This window comes from Macaca mulatta, chromosome 17, assembly GCF_049350105.2.
Source record: "Macaca mulatta isolate MMU2019108-1 chromosome 17, T2T-MMU8v2.0, whole genome shotgun sequence".
NCBI lineage: Eukaryota > Metazoa > Chordata > Mammalia > Primates > Cercopithecidae > Macaca > Macaca mulatta.
In genome coordinates, this window is record NC_133422.1 from 31,366,562 (window position 1) to 31,385,381 (window position 18,820).

An 18,820-nucleotide genomic window follows, 5' to 3' on the forward strand; every position below is an offset into this window, starting at 1 on the left:
CAGTATCTGGAAATATCCTTAGAATGATCCATGCCTGCTTTAACTTGAAAAATGTTCAAGAGGGTGGTAAGCTAATTTCAAAGAGCTAACCTAAATAATTTTGGGAAATGGTATTTGACTGGAAACCATGAGACAATAGGAAAGATACATAAACTCTGTACCTTAGTTGGTAAATTTGTATCTCCCAGGGGTATGGGTTAATGATTTGGAAACTGCTTTACAAGTAGACTAGGATCGAACAGCTAAGCAGGTGGTGGATGGTGCAAGCCAGTTTTCTCATTGTCAGGGAGAGAAGTTATAGAAAAGCATGAGAAGAAGGCTAGAATGAACCTTGTAGTATTGGGTTAGTTGGAGACATCAGTATGGACCCATGCTTAATTTAATGTATGTACAGATGGAGAGATACAGAAATAACTGTAGAGATGTGTGGATGGTTATACAATTATACAGTGTACACAGGTTAGTATACACACATATACTTCCTAGCTCTGCTGAGAGGGCCTAAAAGCAGTGACACCCCAGGAACAACAAGCACACCCAGCAACCAGATCTTGGTTTCTAAACCAGTGGGAACCTCGTTGAAATGGATGATTTTGGGGCTGGGGCAGAGAAGGTAAAGATGAGTCTGGACCATCTTGTAGTGCCACAAAGGAAGGAAGTGCTCCAAAAGAATAGGGGCACATCAAAGGGACACAGGAGGTGACCTGAAACAATTCCCAACAGCCAAAGCTAGAATGATTTAAGCAAGAAAACAAATAACTTATTATTAGCTGGAGTGTATGACTTGCTTATAGTGAACATAGCATGAACATGGAACATTACAAAGTTGATAGTGGAGAGCCTGGCAGACACTGCCTTCATCAAGTGATCAAGGTGAACGACACTGGGAAGAAGTCATGCTGATGCTGTGTACTCCCTGAAATGATGTGATGAGAAGGGCACTTCACCTTTGTGGTTTTCCCCAAAATCCGTAAGCTTAGTTCAATTGTGAGACAGACCCAAATTGAGCAGTAGTCTACAAAATACCTGAGAAGTACTCAAAAACATCAAGGTCCCAAAAAACAAGGAAAGATTTAGAGACTGCCAGAGACCACCGGAGATTAAAGATATCCAAATGTAAATACAGTGTATATGTGAGGTGGGGTTCTATACCACAGGGTTTTATACATTAAGATTTAAAAACTGTTAAATATTTAAATGATGTATATTTTCCAGATTTCAGCAAGTGCTTGTTAATGACCCTAAATGTATTTTCCCCCTTCTCTTCACTTTAGCACTGTTCCCTGTATCTGTCTGGCTCATGTCTCTGTGACAGTGTTGAGCGAAGCCTGTTTCTTCAGTGAAATATTCTCATCTCACTAAAGTGCACACTATTAGATGAGGTTAACACACACGACAGGACCCAGCACATGTGTGCCATGCGTCCCCCTATTTATTCCACATCACTCTCTAGTTTCTGATATTTACCATTTCTGCTCCTCACCTCTGGCCTCTTCCTTCCTCATCTACAGGACTGCTATCTTCTGACAAGATCTGCAGACCACCCCATGCTTCCCAGGGCTGACCCTCCAACCCAGGCTCTTTTGTGCATCCTATGAGGGACTGTATTTAAGGACAGCTGGTGAAGACCATTGGAATGATCTTCAAACTACTCAGAATCAGGTCATATTGAAAAACTGCACACATTATCATATCAAAATTAAATATATTTAATTCTCAAGCCTTTAGGAAGTGTAAAAAGAGTCACATAATAATAAACACAAATCATAATGTGAATAACATACGGGCTGCTGTAATGGTCTATAGTCAGCATCCCTCTGAGGTAGGCATTATTATCTTCATTTTATGGTTAAGGAAATTGGGGCTCGAAGAGATTAAGTAATTTCCCACAATCACACAAGTAGGTAGTGGCAGGCTATCATCCCATTTCTGTTCTATGGGACTGCAAAGCCCAATGCTCACACTCATTCCACTACACCTTCTCTCTCGAATTCAAAAACTTACAGGAGTTCTAGACTTTTCAAACTCATGATACCAATCAAGAACAATTTTAAGTATTAAGAGTTTCCTCCGCTTCATTCTGTTTCCAAAGGAAAATATACATCGCATGAACTCATGATCATCTCAACATGAACTCCTGAGTGAAGCCTCTCCTCAGTGTGACTCAGGAACACTCCCTCAGGCATTATCCATCACACAGGCCTTGCCATCCAGCTCGCTTCTTCAGCTCTGACACCCAGTCGGGGTTGTCATCTTCCTCCTCAAAGTCCCTGTGAAAAAACAATTTGGACCATAAACCTCTACATTAGGGGCACAGTATCTGTTGGTGAGTTCAAGGCAAAACACCACCATAACAATACTTAAGCTTTTGAAAAATGAGTTCCATAAGGCAACTGAAGGGAAAAAATTGTCAGTTCTTCCAAAAGATCACTTCTTTGACTGTTTCTAACACTTTTAAAAATGTAAAACCTAATATATTAAAAAATAACAAGTTCAAGCTGAAAGGCTATAGGTGTAGGGCTCAATCAGGAATTTTATAATCATATTGTAAGGTATTACCCATCCCAGACAAAAGATCAGGATATAAATACCCATTTATGATGGCCGGGCATGGTTGCTCACACCTGTAATCCCAGCACTTTGGGAGGCCGAGGTCGGGGGAGATTGAGACTCTAACACGGTGAAACCCTGTCTCTAGTAAAAATACAAAAAATTAGCCGGGCGTGGTGGCAGGCACCTGTAGTCCCGGCTACTCGGGAGGTTGAGGCAGGAGAATGGCGTGAACCCAGGAGGTGGAGCTTGCAGTGAGCTGAGATCCCACCACTGCACTCCAGCCTGGGAGACAGAGCGAGACTCTGTCTAAAAAAAAAAAATTTCCATTTATGATGAAAAGTAATCTAAGAGGTCCCTACCAAACCTGAAATTATCATGGTCTAATTTAAATCACCCACAAACACACACAAACACATATACACTCCACCCCCAGCTAAAGCTTTCTACGCATATCACAACGTACGTGTCCTCCTCATCTAGCCCAGGCTCAAGTCGCTCTGGATCCAAAATGACAGAATCGTGACCTCCGTCGACACTGTCCGATGCTTCTGTTTCTTCAGACAGGGGGCCTTTCAAGAACCCTTCTGAACCTTCAGGAGATATTAACAGAAAATATACCAATTTAAACAGTATTTAATTATTTCATGCAGTTTGACTAAAATCTTCCATAAGCTTGCTGGCTGAGGACAATGTCATGTTCCATTACTCTTGTGTAGTGTCTCCCCACATTACCCAACCCCAACATGATTGTGGGCATAAAACAGGCCCCGGAAGCAGAAGCACTAGGACGTGGACTAAATTTATAAATGGAACTTTCTTCTTTTTTTTGAGTCAGGGTCTCAATCTGTCACCCAGGCTACAGTGCAGTGGCATGATCATGGCTCAATGCAGCCTCGAACTCCCAGGCTCAAGAGTTCCTCCTACCTCAGACTCCCAAGTTGCTGGGACTAGAGGCGTCCAGAACCATGCCTGGCTAATTTTTTTAGTAGAGGCAAGGTCTCGCTATGTTGCCCAGGCTTGTCTTGAACTCCTGAGCTCAAGCACTCCTCCTGCTTCAGCCTCCCAGAGTGCTGGGTTACAAGCATGAGCCACCACACCCAGCCTATAAACAGGATTTTCTTTAAGAGAAAAAAAAACTCGGAAAATTACCATAAAACCCTCCCAATATAAGAATGTATATTAAGGCATTAAAAGTTACCTTTGAGGCCGGGCGCGGTGGCTCAAGCCTGTAATCCCAGCACTTTGGGAGGCCGAGACGGGCGGATCACAAGGTCAGGAGATCGAGACCATCCTGGCTAACACAGTGAAACCCCGTCTCTACTAAAAATACAAAAACTTAGCCGGGCGAGGTGGCAGGCGCCTGTAGTCCCAGCTACTCGGGAGGCTGAGGCAGGAGAATGGCGTGAACCCGGGAGGCGGAGCTTGCAGTGAGCTGAGATCCGGCCACTGCACTCCAGCCTGGGTGACAGAGCGAGACTCCGTCTCAAAAAAAAAAAAAAAAAAAAGTTACCTTTGAAAGTTGGGTTATAGTAATTTCTTTTTTCCTTTGAACTTTCTCCTCCCAAGTTTTCACAATGAGGAGGAAGAAAAGTTGGAAACTGAAGGAAGACCATATGCATGCTTAAAAATTTTTTCCAGGTGTAATTACTTTTAGATTTCTCACAAACAGCATGAAAATCTACCCTAAAAACATGGGCCGAATCTTCTAAAAGGCATTTCAAAATAGAACTATGACATAGTTTTTAAACAGGTACTTTCCTAAAATGACAAAGACTTCATCACTGGACCAGACAGAAAATCCTGGACCTAAAATTGCAAAATTGAAATTCATAACCATTAACCTTCCTTAACATTTTCCTCCCATGCATTAGCATCTCCTTAGGGCTTCCATGACCTTTTGTGCACAGTTCTATCTGAATGCATATATCACAGGGCACTACAATTCCTTATCAGTGTGCTGACCTCCCATGTAATGAACTCCTTCATCCTTAGGGCAGGAACTGTGTTTTATTCTTTTTTTCATCTTAACCTATGTTAGGCATTCAATAAATACTGACCAAATAAACAAATACAACTAAATCGTTGCGATAAATATAGTCAGACTTGCCATACCATTACCTGCTCTACTTGGTATAATTTATCTTAGATCTTAACCTAGCAAGGTGGCTTAGTAATTAAATTATCATAATTATAATACACATACACACATACATATCTAATACAGACCACTGGCCTAGATTTCTAAGGATGGTATTATAAAAAATTATTTTACACAATGTTAGTAAAGATGTCTGTAAAAAAATTTAAAAATCAAATCCTAATTGTTCATCCTTTTTGAGCTGTATTCAATGTAACAGAGTTCAGGTATACAGCAAAAGAAATCTTGGAGTTGTTGCTAAAGCAATGGCATATTTGCATGATAAAAATGGGCTCCTCTTCAAAGAAAGTAGTAGCAGGATTATGAAAATAAGCAAACAAATGAGCAAACAGAAGTAATGTAGCTCCATGAAAAATTTTAATTGTAGCTTAAGACTGGCTAGAAAAGATTAAAAAACACCTAAAAATACAATGCTATGAATTATTTTACAACTTTGAAATCAAAGCGTTTCTGGGAGGAGGGAAACCCTTTGGATTGAGTTTTGGAAGATGAGAACATTTCTGCGGAGGGATACTGGTGATGGCTGCACAACAATGTGGCATACTTAGTACCACTGAACTGTACACTTCAAAAGGGTTCAAACGTAAATTTTATGTTATATATATTTACCACAATTTTCAAAAAGTCAAAGGGTTTCCAAGGTCACATACAGACATGAATTACCTGGTCTATATATCGTGTATGTTTGAAAGGCCGAGCTGAGATCAGCATTCTTAAGGAAGTTCAACAAAGTGTCAGGGGTCTCTCTGAGCCACTGCTTACGAGCAGTATTTTTGCTGTATTTTATTACAGAACCACCTAGTTGGAAAAAGACAAAAATTAGTGCCGAATAAAAAAAAGATTTTTCAGCAGGTACTTTCCAGATCATATTTTCAAGCAAAGTTAATTATATTTGACTGTTAACTAAAATCTACTTCATTCACCTGTATGAGTAATGCCCTGATATGTGACGCCAAATACCCTTCACAGACATTAAAAGCCTCTAGTGCACTAAGTATTAGAAAAAGTTCTCTAGTAAACTAATAGTATTCAATCTGACTACTAACCTCTATCATCCTCTGCTGTTAAACTGGAGGTGAGTATGGATGCCTTTTCCAAAGCTGTAAGAGCTGTATTGGGTACATTTTTCTCCCATTGTCGTCTGTGAAGATTTGGTGAACTGGCTTTCCTCAGATGGACTGACTCATTACCTGATTTTAAAACGTAAAAAAGGAATGCCAAGCATGTTATTTTATGTATCCATCTCTGTCCACACACAGACTATCTAACAACAATATGGAAGTGTTTCTTTTCTCTTTCAAACTCAGATCTATGTTTGAAAGATCAATGTTCTTTCAAATCTAAGTAGCAAAGGAAATTTAAAAAAAAAATCCAAAATGAAAAGTTACAAATGAATCATTACAGTGACTGAGTTAAAAAAAAAATATGTAGGCCGGGTGCGGTGGCTCACACTGGTAATGCCAGCACTCTGGGAGGCCAAGGCAGGTGGATCATGAGGTCAGGAGATCGAGACCATCCTGGCTAACACGGTGAAACCCTGTCTCTACTGAAAACATACACACAAAAAATTAGCTACTTGGGAGGCTGAGGCAGGAGAATGGCGTGAACCCGGGAGGCAGAGCTTGCAGGGAGTGGAGATTGGGCCACTGTACTCCAGTCTGGGCAACAGAGCGAGACTCCATCTCAAAAAAAATAAAAAAATAAAAAAATAAATGATATGTATATACTTACATGTTATACATTGTGCAAGAATGAAGCCCTGGGAGGACTTACATACACACAGTATGCTATGCTTTTTAAGGTGGATAGCACAATAAATACCACTCTTTCTAATGGCTCTTACTGATAAATGCTATTCTCTCTTTTGTTGTAGGTAAATAAAATATTTCTAAAACATTAAATAAGTTACTAGATAAGCAAACAAATATCAGCTTGTACTCTTGTTTACGATACCTGAGACCTAGTAACATAAAAATTGGTATTCCCTCTGTACTCCCCAACTCCTTGTCTAAGAAATGATTAGAATTTGAATAACTCACCTTTTTCTTCTCTGTTTACTCTTCTCGATGCACTTTCATTTTCATTAATGCTTTCCAAATCAGTATGGCTACCCTTTCTATCTTGTCCTTCCTCTTGCTTTAAAAGAGATTAACAATACAGATTAAATAATGCTTGAATTGCTACGAAAAAGGTAAACAATATGCAAAGTCAGCCATTTTAATTTCAAATAAAAATTAATGGATTAAAAAACATGTATAATCATAGAACCCCAAAGACATGTATATTAATAGCCATCTATATCTATATGTATTTAACATATATGTATATTAACAACCATAAACCTACATACATGTATATATTAATAGACGTGTGCATTAATAGCCATTCATATCAATTATTATAAATACGAAGAGGATATATTAAAATGACAGATATTTGACAGGTCTTTACTAAGGAAAAGAGTAATGAAAAATTTCAATATGGTTTGCTGTACTGGGCTTTACAAACTGTAATATCAAAATGAGACATTTTATAAAGTTGCCATATAGAATCAAAATGTTCCCACTTAATTCAGTATCTTTCCAAATTATCTAAGCCCTTGATTTATTTCACGAAATATAGTAATACACTATCTAGTTTACTAAATCTGCATATATTTTGAGAAGGAGTACATATTGAATGCCTAAACAGTCCCAGGCAAAGAAATTCTCAATTCTTTATTGAATGAATAAATAAACAGTAGGCTTGGGTGGCATGGTGGGTTTTCTTATTTCTAAGCAGTGGTTCTGAAACTTCTCTTCCCACACATGTAGGGAACATAAAAATCTGTCACTTAACAGTGGTGGCTCACTTACAGCAGCGATTTCAAAGCCTCCTACACTCAAGAATGACATCAGAATCTTGGAGGAGTAGCGGTGAGGGGCAGCTGTGAAAAGCCCCCCAGGGGATTCCAGTCTTTCCTTCCCATTGAGGATCACTGCTTTCTGTGTCTGCAGTGGCCTCCCACGTTCCTCTGGGTGCTATTCAACTCTGCCTTCATTGCCATTGTCCTTTGCTGGCCTGCACACAAGTTTTCCTACCTCAAGTCCCTCATTCCCTGACTGACTTTTTGGCCTTTTCTCCATTTTGTTCACGTGTTGCACCCTTTTCATTTTGCGAACACATATTGCTGTGTCCACTACAGGTGGTATCAAACTATAGCGTATGGGCACAGATCATCTGCAAAGGGCACAAGGAAACATTTTAGGGGATGGAAATTCTTTTCTTTTTGAGACAGAGTCTTGCTGAGTTGCCCAGGCTGGAGTGCAGAAGTGTGATCATAGCTCACTGCGCCTCAACTTCCCAGGCTCAGGCAATCCTCCTGCCTCAGCTTCCCAGTAGCTGGGACTACAGGCATGTGTCACCATGCCCACCTAAAATTTTTAATTTTTTGTAGAGATGGGGTTTCACTGTGTTGCCCAGGTTGGACTCAAACTCCTGGCCTCAATCAATGCTCCTGCCTCCGCCTCCCAGAGTGTTGGTATTACAGGCGTAAGCCACTCTGCCCTGCCTGGAAGTTCTATAAGATGACTGTGGCAGGGGTTATATGGATGTTTAAATACCATCACCAAAATTTATCAAATTGTGCACAAAAATGGGTAAATTTTGTGGCATGTAAATTATATCTCAAAAAGTTGGAAAAAAAACAGATATTACAATGAAAAGAAAAAAAAGTATAGAGGTCTGTATTCCATTTGTAGCAACATAATGACAGGATATAGTTATTTATTTAGAACTTATGGTTCATTCAAAAAATTTACAAGTTTAATTACTAGTGCATTGCATGAAGAGAGCAATTTGTTGTCAGTACAACATCTTTTCCTTTTTGAATTGGAAGGTTAGGCCAGGCGAAGTGGCTCACACCTGTAAATTCCAGCACTTTGGGAGGCCAAGGTGAGAGGATCACTTAAGCCCAAGAGTTCAACACCAGCCTGGGCAACACAGTGAGACCTCATTCCTATAAAAAAATTAAAAAATTATCCAGGCATGGTGGCATGCACCTGTAGTTCCAGCTACTCAAGAGGCTGAGGTGGGAGGATCCCTTGAGCCCAAGAGGTCAGTTTGCAGTGAGTGGTGTTGATGCCACTGCCCTCCAGCCTGCGCAACAGAGAGAGAGAGAGAAGGAGAGAAGGAGAAAAAGAAAGGTTAACTGAAATACTGAAGAAAAAAATCAATAGTATACGATTTGCGAGGGGGGGTGTGACAATACTGAAACATGGATCCGTTGTTAATATCCACAGCTTTAGAGAAGCTTCAGTGTAAAAGAATGTCACAGTTGCCTAGGGCTAGACAGGATGAACAGGACCCTGAATGCCGGCCTGAAAATTGATTCTTGGGATAACAAGGAGGCACTACAAGGCATTGAACAGAAAAATGTTAAGATCTAAATAGTAATCTAAATGTTATTCAGCACGGCAATAAAAAGGAATGAAGTTTTGACACACAGAAGAACTTAAAAACATTATGTAAGTGAAAGAAGTCAGACATAAAAGGACAAATATTGTATGATTCCCCTCATATGAAATACTTAGAATAGGCAAATTCACACAAAGATTTGAGCAGCTACCAGGGGCTACCAGATTTGAGATTAGAGGCTGCCAGGGGCTGCAGTGGTGGAAGTGGGAGTTACTGTTTAACAGGTACAGAGTTTCTGTTTGGGATGATAAAAAGTTTTGGAAATAGATAGTAGTGACAGTTGCACAATATTATGAATGTAATTAACACCACTGAATTGTACACTTAGAATTGGCTAAAATGGCACATTTTATGTTATGCATATTGTACCACCATAAAAAAACAAAAAGCAGGCCATACGTGGTGGCTCACACCTGTAATCCTAGCACTTTGGGAAGCCAAGGCAGGCAGATCACATGAGGTCAGGAGTTCACGACCAGCCTGGCCAACACAGCAAAACCCCACCTCTACTAAAAAGACAAAAACTTAGCTGGGCATGGTGGCTCATGCCTGTGTTCCTAGCTAACCAGGAGGCTGAGGCATGAGAATCGCTTGAACCCAGGAGGCAGAGGTTGCAGTGAGCCATGATTGTGCCACTGCACTCCAGTCTGGGTGGCAGAGGGAGATTCTGTTTCAAAATAAACAAACAAACAAACCAAAAAGCAGCCATGCCCAATGGCTCACACCTATAATCCCAGCACTTTGAGAGACTGAGGTGGGAGGATCACTTGAGCCCAGGAGTTCGAAGATGCAGTGAACCATGTTCACGCCACTGCACTCCAGTTTGGATGCCAAAGTGACACTCTACCTAAAAAAAAAAAAAGCCAGCATAACACAAGATTTTCATGACTGAAAGCAAGACGAAATTCTTTCACATCTGTATTGAAACCACTGTCATCAATAATAAAAAATGGAGGCCGGGCGCGGTGGCTCACGCCTGTAATCCCAGCACTCTGGGAGGCTGAGGCAGCTACTCCGGAGGCTGAGGCAGGAGAATGGTGTGAACCCGGGAGGCGGGGCTTGCAGTGAGCCAAGATCGTGCCACTGCACTCCAGCCTGGGAGACAGAGTGAGACTCCGACTCAAAAAATAATAACAAATGGAAAAGTAAACAATAAATGGTGACCCAAAGTGGTTCAGCTGACAGTGCAGATGAACAGCTACCAGTTCTTTCACATACCAAAAGATGGAGGAAGAAGTACTTAACTGGAGGGACCAGGTCACAGTCTTCCAAATATCTTACAGCACTGAAGGGTACCCAGTATCCAGGAGGTAGATATTTCATAAATGTAATTTTTTTTTTTTGACATGGAGTTTCACTCTTGTTGCCCAGGCTGGAGTGCAATGGCGCAATCTCAGCTCACTGCAACCTCCGTCTCCAGGTTCACTTGATTCTCCTGCCTCAACCTCCCGAGTAGCTGGGATTACAAGTGCATGCCAACATGCCTGGCTAATTTTTGTATTTTTAGTAGAGACGGGGTTTCACCATGTTGGCCAGGCAGGTCTCCAACTCCTGACCTCAGGTGATCCACCTGCTTCAGCCTCGCAAAGAGCTGGGATTACCGGCGTGAGCCACCATGCCCAGCCTCATAAATGTAATTTTAAAGCACTTACCACTGTGCTTGCTTCATTTCCCAAAGTTATCCTGATTCTGCTGGGGTTTGCTTTTAAAAGAGAGAGAGAAGGTAGAAAGATAAAACACATAAAGGATCATCCTATTAAGTTCCTAATATGATCTGCATACAGCTGGAGAAGCGAGTGAGGTTATTAAAGTCAAAGAACCAAAGCTTTCTGATATCCTGAATGGGAATAACAAGCTTTAATCACCTAATAATACATCTCAGTTGTTGAAAGAGGTTATTTCCACTGTTTCATTCCTAAAGTTAAAATCTAAAAGTTAAAAGACATCTCTACTCACTTATGCCAACCCATTTAAGCACTAAGAGGTAACATACTCTGCATACTTAAGGTCATTATCCCCTTTGGTGCATGCTAGCTAGTGGAGTCCATGCTTTTCCTGTCAGCTATCACAGCTGGTGGAATAGGTATCCCTAAGAAGAAGTGAGCCGTTTATTAACTCAGAAAAGACCAGCAGGAGGAGTCAGGAGAGAACTCTGGCAATTGATCCCTTTGGTAGGAATGGCTATGCCTCATTTTTCTCTGGCAGAGCCCTGTGGTTCATGTCCGTTATTCACTCAACATTTTAAAAAAATTGCTATTGAACATGGATGATGATACACTGAGAATACAAGAGTGAGCAAGTCAGATGCGATCCCTACCCTGTTCCATTTCATTGTTCTGGTCTGTCTACAGATTAAACTGGAGATGCCATCAGACATATGGTCCCAGTTTGGTGGCATTTCTCTAACTACTTTATTCCTCTTTAGAAACTGTAACGCTACACTTTTTCGGCCGGGTACAGTGGCTTATCCCTGTAATCCCAGCACTTTGGGAGGCCAAGGCAGGTGGATCACCTGAGGTCAGGAGTTTGAGACCAGTCTGGTCAACATGGTGAAACCCTGTCTCTACCAAAAAAAAAAAAAAAATTAGCCAGGTATGGTGGCACACGCCTGTAGTCCCAGCCACTCTGGAGGCTAAGGCATGAGAATTGCTTGAGCCCGGGAGGCAGGGGTTGCAATGAGTCAAGATCGTACCACTGCACTCCAGCCTGGGAGACAGAGTGAGACTCTGTCTCAAAAATAAAATAAAGTTAATTTAAAAAAACCTACACTTTTGCAAACTACCTTGAAATTTTTCTTAGTCTCTTTTTTTCTTGCCCAGCATTTTAAAACTAATTTCCCACTACTTTGGGATATGAACAAAAGCCACAGAATAACACCTATGCTAAAGCAAACTGGTAAAACAAAGGTAATTGGCTATCTCTTAACTAATGGAGAAAAGGTTGAGTTGTAAGACTGAAGGGTTTGCATCCTTCCAAAAACAACATTTAAAAGTTAAGTTTAAGAAAACAATACACTTCTCAAAATGTTTCTTTTGTAGTATCTGCATATAACATTATGATAAAGAGCACCAGGCAATGGAGGTTTTGCAACATGTCCCAGCAGTGGGTGATCTCCCACACTTCTAATTCTTCTCCTGTATTCTGTTCATAGCTACTAGCTCTGTTGGATTTCTTCAGAAGGAAATCACTGATGAGAAAGTAAAAGGAATAAAAATAGCTTTGAAAAAAATTCAGAGATGACAACTTCTAAAGAGACAATAAATTAAATTTGATATTTTCTCAGGATAGACTACAGATGTATGAAAATTTCATGCAGCTATTATGTGGATGATTCACAACTTTGGAAAAGCCTCTGGTTTTTGTTTTTAATGAGGATATTTTATTGTTTAAGAGCAGTTTTAGGCCAGGCACAGTGGCTCAGGCCTGTAATCCCAGCACTTTGGGAGGCCGAGGTGGGTGGATCACCTGAACTCCTGAGGTCAGGAGTTCGAGACCAGTCTGACCAACATGGTGAAACCCCATCTCTGCTAAATTCAAACAATTAGCCAGGCATGGTGGCACATGCCTGTAATCCTAGCTACTTGGGAGGCTGAGGCAAGAGAATCGCTTGAACCTGGGAGGCAGAGGTTGCAGTGAGCCAAGATTGTGCCATTGCACTCCAGCCTGGGCAAGAAGAGTAAAGCTCCATTTCAAAAAAAACCAAGCAGTTTTAGGTTCACTATAAAACTGAGTGGTGAGTACAGAGAGTCCCATATACCACCTGTCCCCCCACACACAGTACCTCCCCAATACCAACATGCTGCACCTTTACAGTCAATGAGCCTACTCTGACACATCACTACCACCCAGCACCCAGAGTCCACAGTTTACATTAGAAAAGCTTCTCTTCTAACCTAGAAGAAATGGATAAATTCCTGGACACATACACTCTACCAAGACTAAACCAGGAAGAAGTTGAATCCCTGATGATACCAATAGTAGGCTCTGAAATTGAGGCAATAATTAATAGCCTACCAACCAAAAAAAGTCCAGGACCAGATGGATTCACAGCTGAATTCTACCAGAGGTACAAGGAGGAGCTGGTACCATTCCTTCTGAAACTATTCCAATCAATAGAAAAAGAGGGAATCCTCCCTACTCATTTTATGAGGCCAACATCATCCTGATACCAAAGCCTGGCAGAGACACAACAAAAAAAGAGAATTTTAGACCAATATCCCTGATGAACACCTTTGCAAAAATCCTCAGTAAAATACTGGCAAACCGAATCCAGCACCACATCAAAAAGCTTGTCCACCATGATCAAGTGGGCTTCATCCCTGGGATGCAAGGCTGGTTCAACATATGCAAATATAAACAGAACCAAAGACAAAAACCACATGATTATCTCAATAGATGCAGAAAAGGCCTTTGACAAAATTCAACAGCCCTTCATGCTAAAAACTCTCAATAAATTTGGTATTGATGGAACGTATCTCAAAATAATAAGAGCTATTTATGACAAACCCACAGCCAATACCACACTGAATGGGCAAAAACTGGAAGCATTCCCCTTAAAAATAGCCACAAGACAGGGATGCCCTCTCTCACCACTCCTATTCAACATAGTGTTGGAAGTTCTGGCCAGGACAATCAGGCAAGAGAAAGAAATACAGGAGAAAGAAATTTTACTAATTTTATTCAATTAGTAAAAGAAGAAGTCAGATTGTCCCTGTTTGCAGATGACATGACTGGATATTTAGAAAACCCCATCGTCTCAGCCCAAAATCTCCTCAAGCTGATAAGAAACTTCAGCAAAGTCTCAGGATACAAAATCAACGTGCAAAAATCACAAGCATTCTTATACACCAGTAACAGACAAACAGAGCCAAATCATGAATGAACTCCCATTCACAATTGCTTCAAAGGGAATAAAATACCTAGGAATCCAACTTACAAGGGATGTGAAGGACCTCTTCAAGGAGAACTACAAACCACTGTGCAATGAAATAAAAGAGGATACAAACAAATGGAAGAACATTCCATGCTCATGGATAGGAAGAATCAATATTGTGAAAATGGCCATACTGCCCAAGGTAATTTACAGATTCAATGCCATCCCCATTAAGCTACCAATGACTTTCTTCACAGAATTGGAAAAAACTACTTTAAAGTTCATATGGAACCAAAAAAGAGCCTGCACTGCCAAGACAATCCTAAATCAAAAGAACAAAGCTGGAGGCATTACGCTACCTGACTTCAAACTATACAACAAGGCTACAGTAACCAAAACAGCATGGTACTGGTACCAAAACAGAGATATAAACCAGTGGAACAGAACAGAGCCCTCAGAAATAATACCACACATCTACAACCATCTGATCTTTGACAAATCTGACAGAAACAAGAAATGGGGAAAGGATTCTCTATTTAATAAATGGTGCTGGGATAATTGGCTAGCCATAAGTAGAAAGCTGACACTGGATCCCTTCCTTACTCCTTATACAAAAATTAATTCAAGATGGATTAGTGACTTAAATGTTAGATCTAAAACCATAAAAACCCTAGAAGAAAATCTAGGCAATATCATTCAGGACATAGGCATGGGCAAAGACTTCATGTCTAAAACACCAAAAGCAATGGCAACAAAAGCCAAAATTGACAAATGGGATCCAATTAAACTAAAGAGCTTTTGCACAGCAAAAGAAACTACCATCAGAGTGAACAGGCAACCTACAGAATGGGAGAAAATTTTTGCAATCTACTCATCTGACAAAGGGCTAATATCCAGAACATACAAAGAACTCAATCAGATTTACAAGAAAAAAACAAACGACCCCATCAAAAAGTGGGCAAAGGATATGAACAGACACTTCTCAAAAGAAGACATTTATGCTGGCAACAGACACATGAAAAAATGCTCATCATCACTAGCCATCAGAGAAATGCAAATCAAAACCACAATGAGATACCATCTCAGTTAGAATGGCAATCATTAAAAAATCAGGAAACAACAGGTGCTGGAGAGGATGTGGAGAAATAGGAACACTTTTACACTGTTGGTGGGACTGTAAACTAGTTCAACCATTGTGGAAAACAGTGTGGCGATTCCTCAAGGATCTAAAACTAGAAATACCATTTGACCCAGCCATCCCATTACTGGGGATATACCCAAAGGATTATAAGTCATGCTGCTGTAAAGGATTATAAGTCATACTATTCACAATAGCAAAGACTTGGAATCAACCCAAATGTCCATCAGTGACAGATTGGATTAAGAAAATGTGGCACATCTACACCATGGAATACTATGCAGCCATAAAAAAGGATGAATTAGTGTCCTTTGTAGGGACATGGATGCAGCTGGAAATCATCATTCTCAGCAAACTATCGCAAGAACAGAAAACCAAACACTGCATGTTCTCACTCATAGGTGGGAACTGAACAATGAGATCACTTGGACACAGGAAGGGGAACATCACATACCGGGGCCTGTTGCGGGGTTGGGGGAGGGGGAAGCATTAGGAGATATATCTAATGTAAATGACGAGTTAATGGGTGCAGCACACCAACATGTCACATGTATGCATATGTAACAAACCTGCACGTTGTGCACACGTACCCTAGAACATAAAGTATAATAACAATAATAATAATATATATATATAAAAAAGAAAAGCTTCTCTTTTCAAAAAGTCTGTTTACATGATGGTTCTTCAGAAACTTGGGATACATTTTCCTACAAGATTAGTGCCATATTTTCCTGGACAGATTGTCAGGTCAGCCCACAGAAGAAGCCTTCTACCTGACCTACACAACAAGCCAGAGAAAATATGGTACTAATAATGACGGCATCATCTTTCCGTCATTAAAATATCCAAAACTAGGCTTTTTAAAACCCCAATTGTTTCAGGGATCAAAAAAGACAGTACTCAGTACAGAATTACATCTAAAATAACAAAAAGAAAATGTTCATTTGAGGAGTATCTCTGATAATCATCTCTAATAACCTAAAAATTATGTATTTCTTTTCTGTTATAGTATATTTTTAAAAGAGCACTTAACAAAATATACTCTGTCCAAAATTCTTACTTTTTTTTCTTGGTGTATTATGCTTCAAATTTTTTATTTCTTCTAATACCTCCTCACCATATTCCATGATGATCTGAAATTTAAAGTTGAGAATTTAAAGATGTGAAAACATATTTTTCTATAGATACTGCTGTGATATCATTTCATCATCAGCATTTTCAGCACAATAATATTTCAAGTTGAAAAACAAAAGTGCCACTTAAAAAAGTACATATACGCCGGGCATGGTGGCTCACACCTGTAATCCCAGCACTTTGGGAAGCCGAGGCGGGCAGATTGCTTGAGGTCAGGAGTTCGAGACCAGTCTGGCTAACATGGTGAAACCCTGTCTCTACTAATACAAAAAAATTAGCCGGACATGGTGGTGTGTGCCTGTAATCCCAGCTACTTGGGAGGCTGAGGCAGGGGAATTGCTTGAACCAGGGTGGTGGACGTTGCAGTGAGCTAAGATCATACCACTGCACTCCGGCCTGGGCGACAGGGCGAGACTCCATCTCAAAAAAAAAAGTACATATAATTTAGATAGACAAATGCAGACATTTATATATGCCTAAAAAAGGTCTGGAAGGATATACAAACTGTGATTATACTTGGGCAATAGCACTGTTGGGGGGAAAAGAGGAAGGAAAGGAGGTTTTAATTTTTTATTTTTAATATACTTCTGTACCATTTGGATTTTGATGAGCACATGTAATGTGTAATGTTAAAAGATAACAAACCATTTTACCATACACTTGAAAACTGTTCACAGCCAATCCAACACAGATCATACCTCGGGGGGTAGGCACTTGTGGACAAGCCGAGCTATGATGCCTTGAGAGAGAAGCGTTGTAGCCGAAGGGCGATGTGAGGGATTCCTTTTAAACATCTGCTTGACTAGGAACTGAAGTTCGTAGGAGTAATGAGATGGCAGAGGACTGATGGACCCTTGACACACTTTGAGGATAAGATTTTTCCAACTATTTGCCTGAAACTGAAAAGAAAAATTGAACTTTACAAGCAGTTACAGGGGAAGAAATGGAAGTAAGAAACTACCAGTTATGTAGACTATTTTAATTTTATAAACATATCTGCTATCTGGTCATTTTTCTTTCTAGAGGTGCCCTTAAGACACCATTATATAATCTTAAGGTGGTTTAGGAGAAAGTCAAGCATGAATGGTAAAAACCTTTGCCATCTAGAAAAAGTATTTCCATCAATGCCTGCTTTGTCTACCTTATTAGTCCTAATGATTTTGCAGATATACATTATAAGTATATATTGAAAATCAAAGTAATATATACATATGGCTTTTTAAAACATCAAATGATACTAAAAGGTTTATAATGAGTGTAATATCCCTTTGCTCCGCCCCTCCCCAGAAACTGCCAGGCCTGCTCCACAGCAACATGCACTTTAGACTTTTCTGGTTTTCTACAGGTGGTTTTTTGGCTTGAGTGCAACAGTGCAATCACAGCTCACTGCATCCTTGACCTCCCGGGCTCAAGTGCTCCTCCCACCTCAGTCTCCCAAATAGCTAGGACTATAGGCATATGCCACCATGCCCAGCTAATTTTTTAATTTTTTTTTTTTTTAGAGGCAGGGTCTTGCTATGTTGTCCAGGCTGGTCTTGAACTCCTGGGCTCAAACGATCCTCCCACTTTGGCTTCCCAAAGTGCTGAGATTACACGCATGAGCCATAGCACCTGGCCAGACTTTTCCAATTTTAAACTTCTACTGCAAAATCCTTTTTAACCATTCCCGTCATTAAAGCAGCTATTAAAATTTGACGAGTAACACTGTGGGATATACAACAACAGACTGGAGTAGAATTTTTAAAGTTTTCAATGTATAATAAATACATCAGAACTAACATTAGATGTCAGCCTTGGAAATGCTTATGAAAGAATGTGTTAGCATTCTACCTTGAAAGTGTATTGCCCTAATACCTACGTGATGGGTTGATAGGTGCAGCAAATCACCAATGGCACACGTTTACCTATGTAATAAAGTTGCATACTCTGAACATGTACCCCAGAACTTAAAATAAAAATTAAAAAAATATTTTATTAATTCGCTGCTAGTTACATTTGAAAATGTTTTCTGCTGATCTGTATATTATGTTTTTATTTATGGTATCTTTAAAATTTAGTATAGTCAAATTTATTCATCATTTTTCCTTAATAGTTTCTGCTTGTTGAATCTTGCTTAAGAAATGTTTCTACACCTCAAGGCTATGTTAGATGTTAATTACAGTTTGGCATATATGGAAGCTTTTTGTACTATCTTTGTAATTTTTCTGTAAATCTAAAACTGTTTTAAAATTTAAAAGAAGTTTATTTTCAAAAAAGTATATTGTCCTGTGAATAAAAAATGCAAGTGAATATATGAAAAAGAAAAATCAACACGTAACAAAGTACAAATGCTGATAATGACAAATTCTGCTGAATCTGCTTTGCCTCCGGCTTTTTAGCCATTACACTAACTATCTGCATTTCCTAAAGGTTTGAGAACAACTTTTGTCTTCGAGCAGACAAGGGATGACAGATCTCGTGCCAAATATTCTGGGCACTATAGTCCTTAATACTCATTCTTGCTAGAAAA

General features: G+C 39.9%; 1 protein-coding gene across 9 annotated transcripts in view; it reads right to left on the reverse strand.

Moving 5' to 3' along the window:
• Positions 1-1,688: 1,688 nt before the first annotated feature.
• Positions 1,689-18,820, reverse strand: part of NEK3 (NIMA related kinase 3) — a 54,360-nt gene continuing 37,228 nt past the window's right edge. For 6 of the 9 annotated variants that reach the window (XM_028837573.2, XM_077973844.1, XM_077973845.1 and 3 more), the window contains 8 exons: positions 17,010-17,210; positions 16,238-16,310; positions 10,819-10,868; positions 6,751-6,847; positions 5,758-5,901; positions 5,375-5,509; positions 3,017-3,143; positions 1,689-2,270 (listed from right to left, as the gene is read on the reverse strand). In XM_028837573.2, the coding sequence (XP_028693406.2) occupies positions 2,186-2,270; positions 3,017-3,143; positions 5,375-5,509; positions 5,758-5,901; positions 6,751-6,847; positions 10,819-10,868; positions 16,238-16,310; positions 17,010-17,210 (912 nt within the window). In that variant the 3' untranslated portion in view covers positions 1,689-2,185. The remainder of the gene's footprint in view (positions 2,271-3,016; positions 3,144-5,374; positions 5,510-5,757; positions 5,902-6,750; positions 6,848-10,818; positions 10,869-16,237; positions 16,311-17,009; positions 17,211-18,820) is intronic. The other 3 variants (XM_077973847.1, XM_077973848.1, XM_077973849.1) reach the window with 1 other exon arrangement.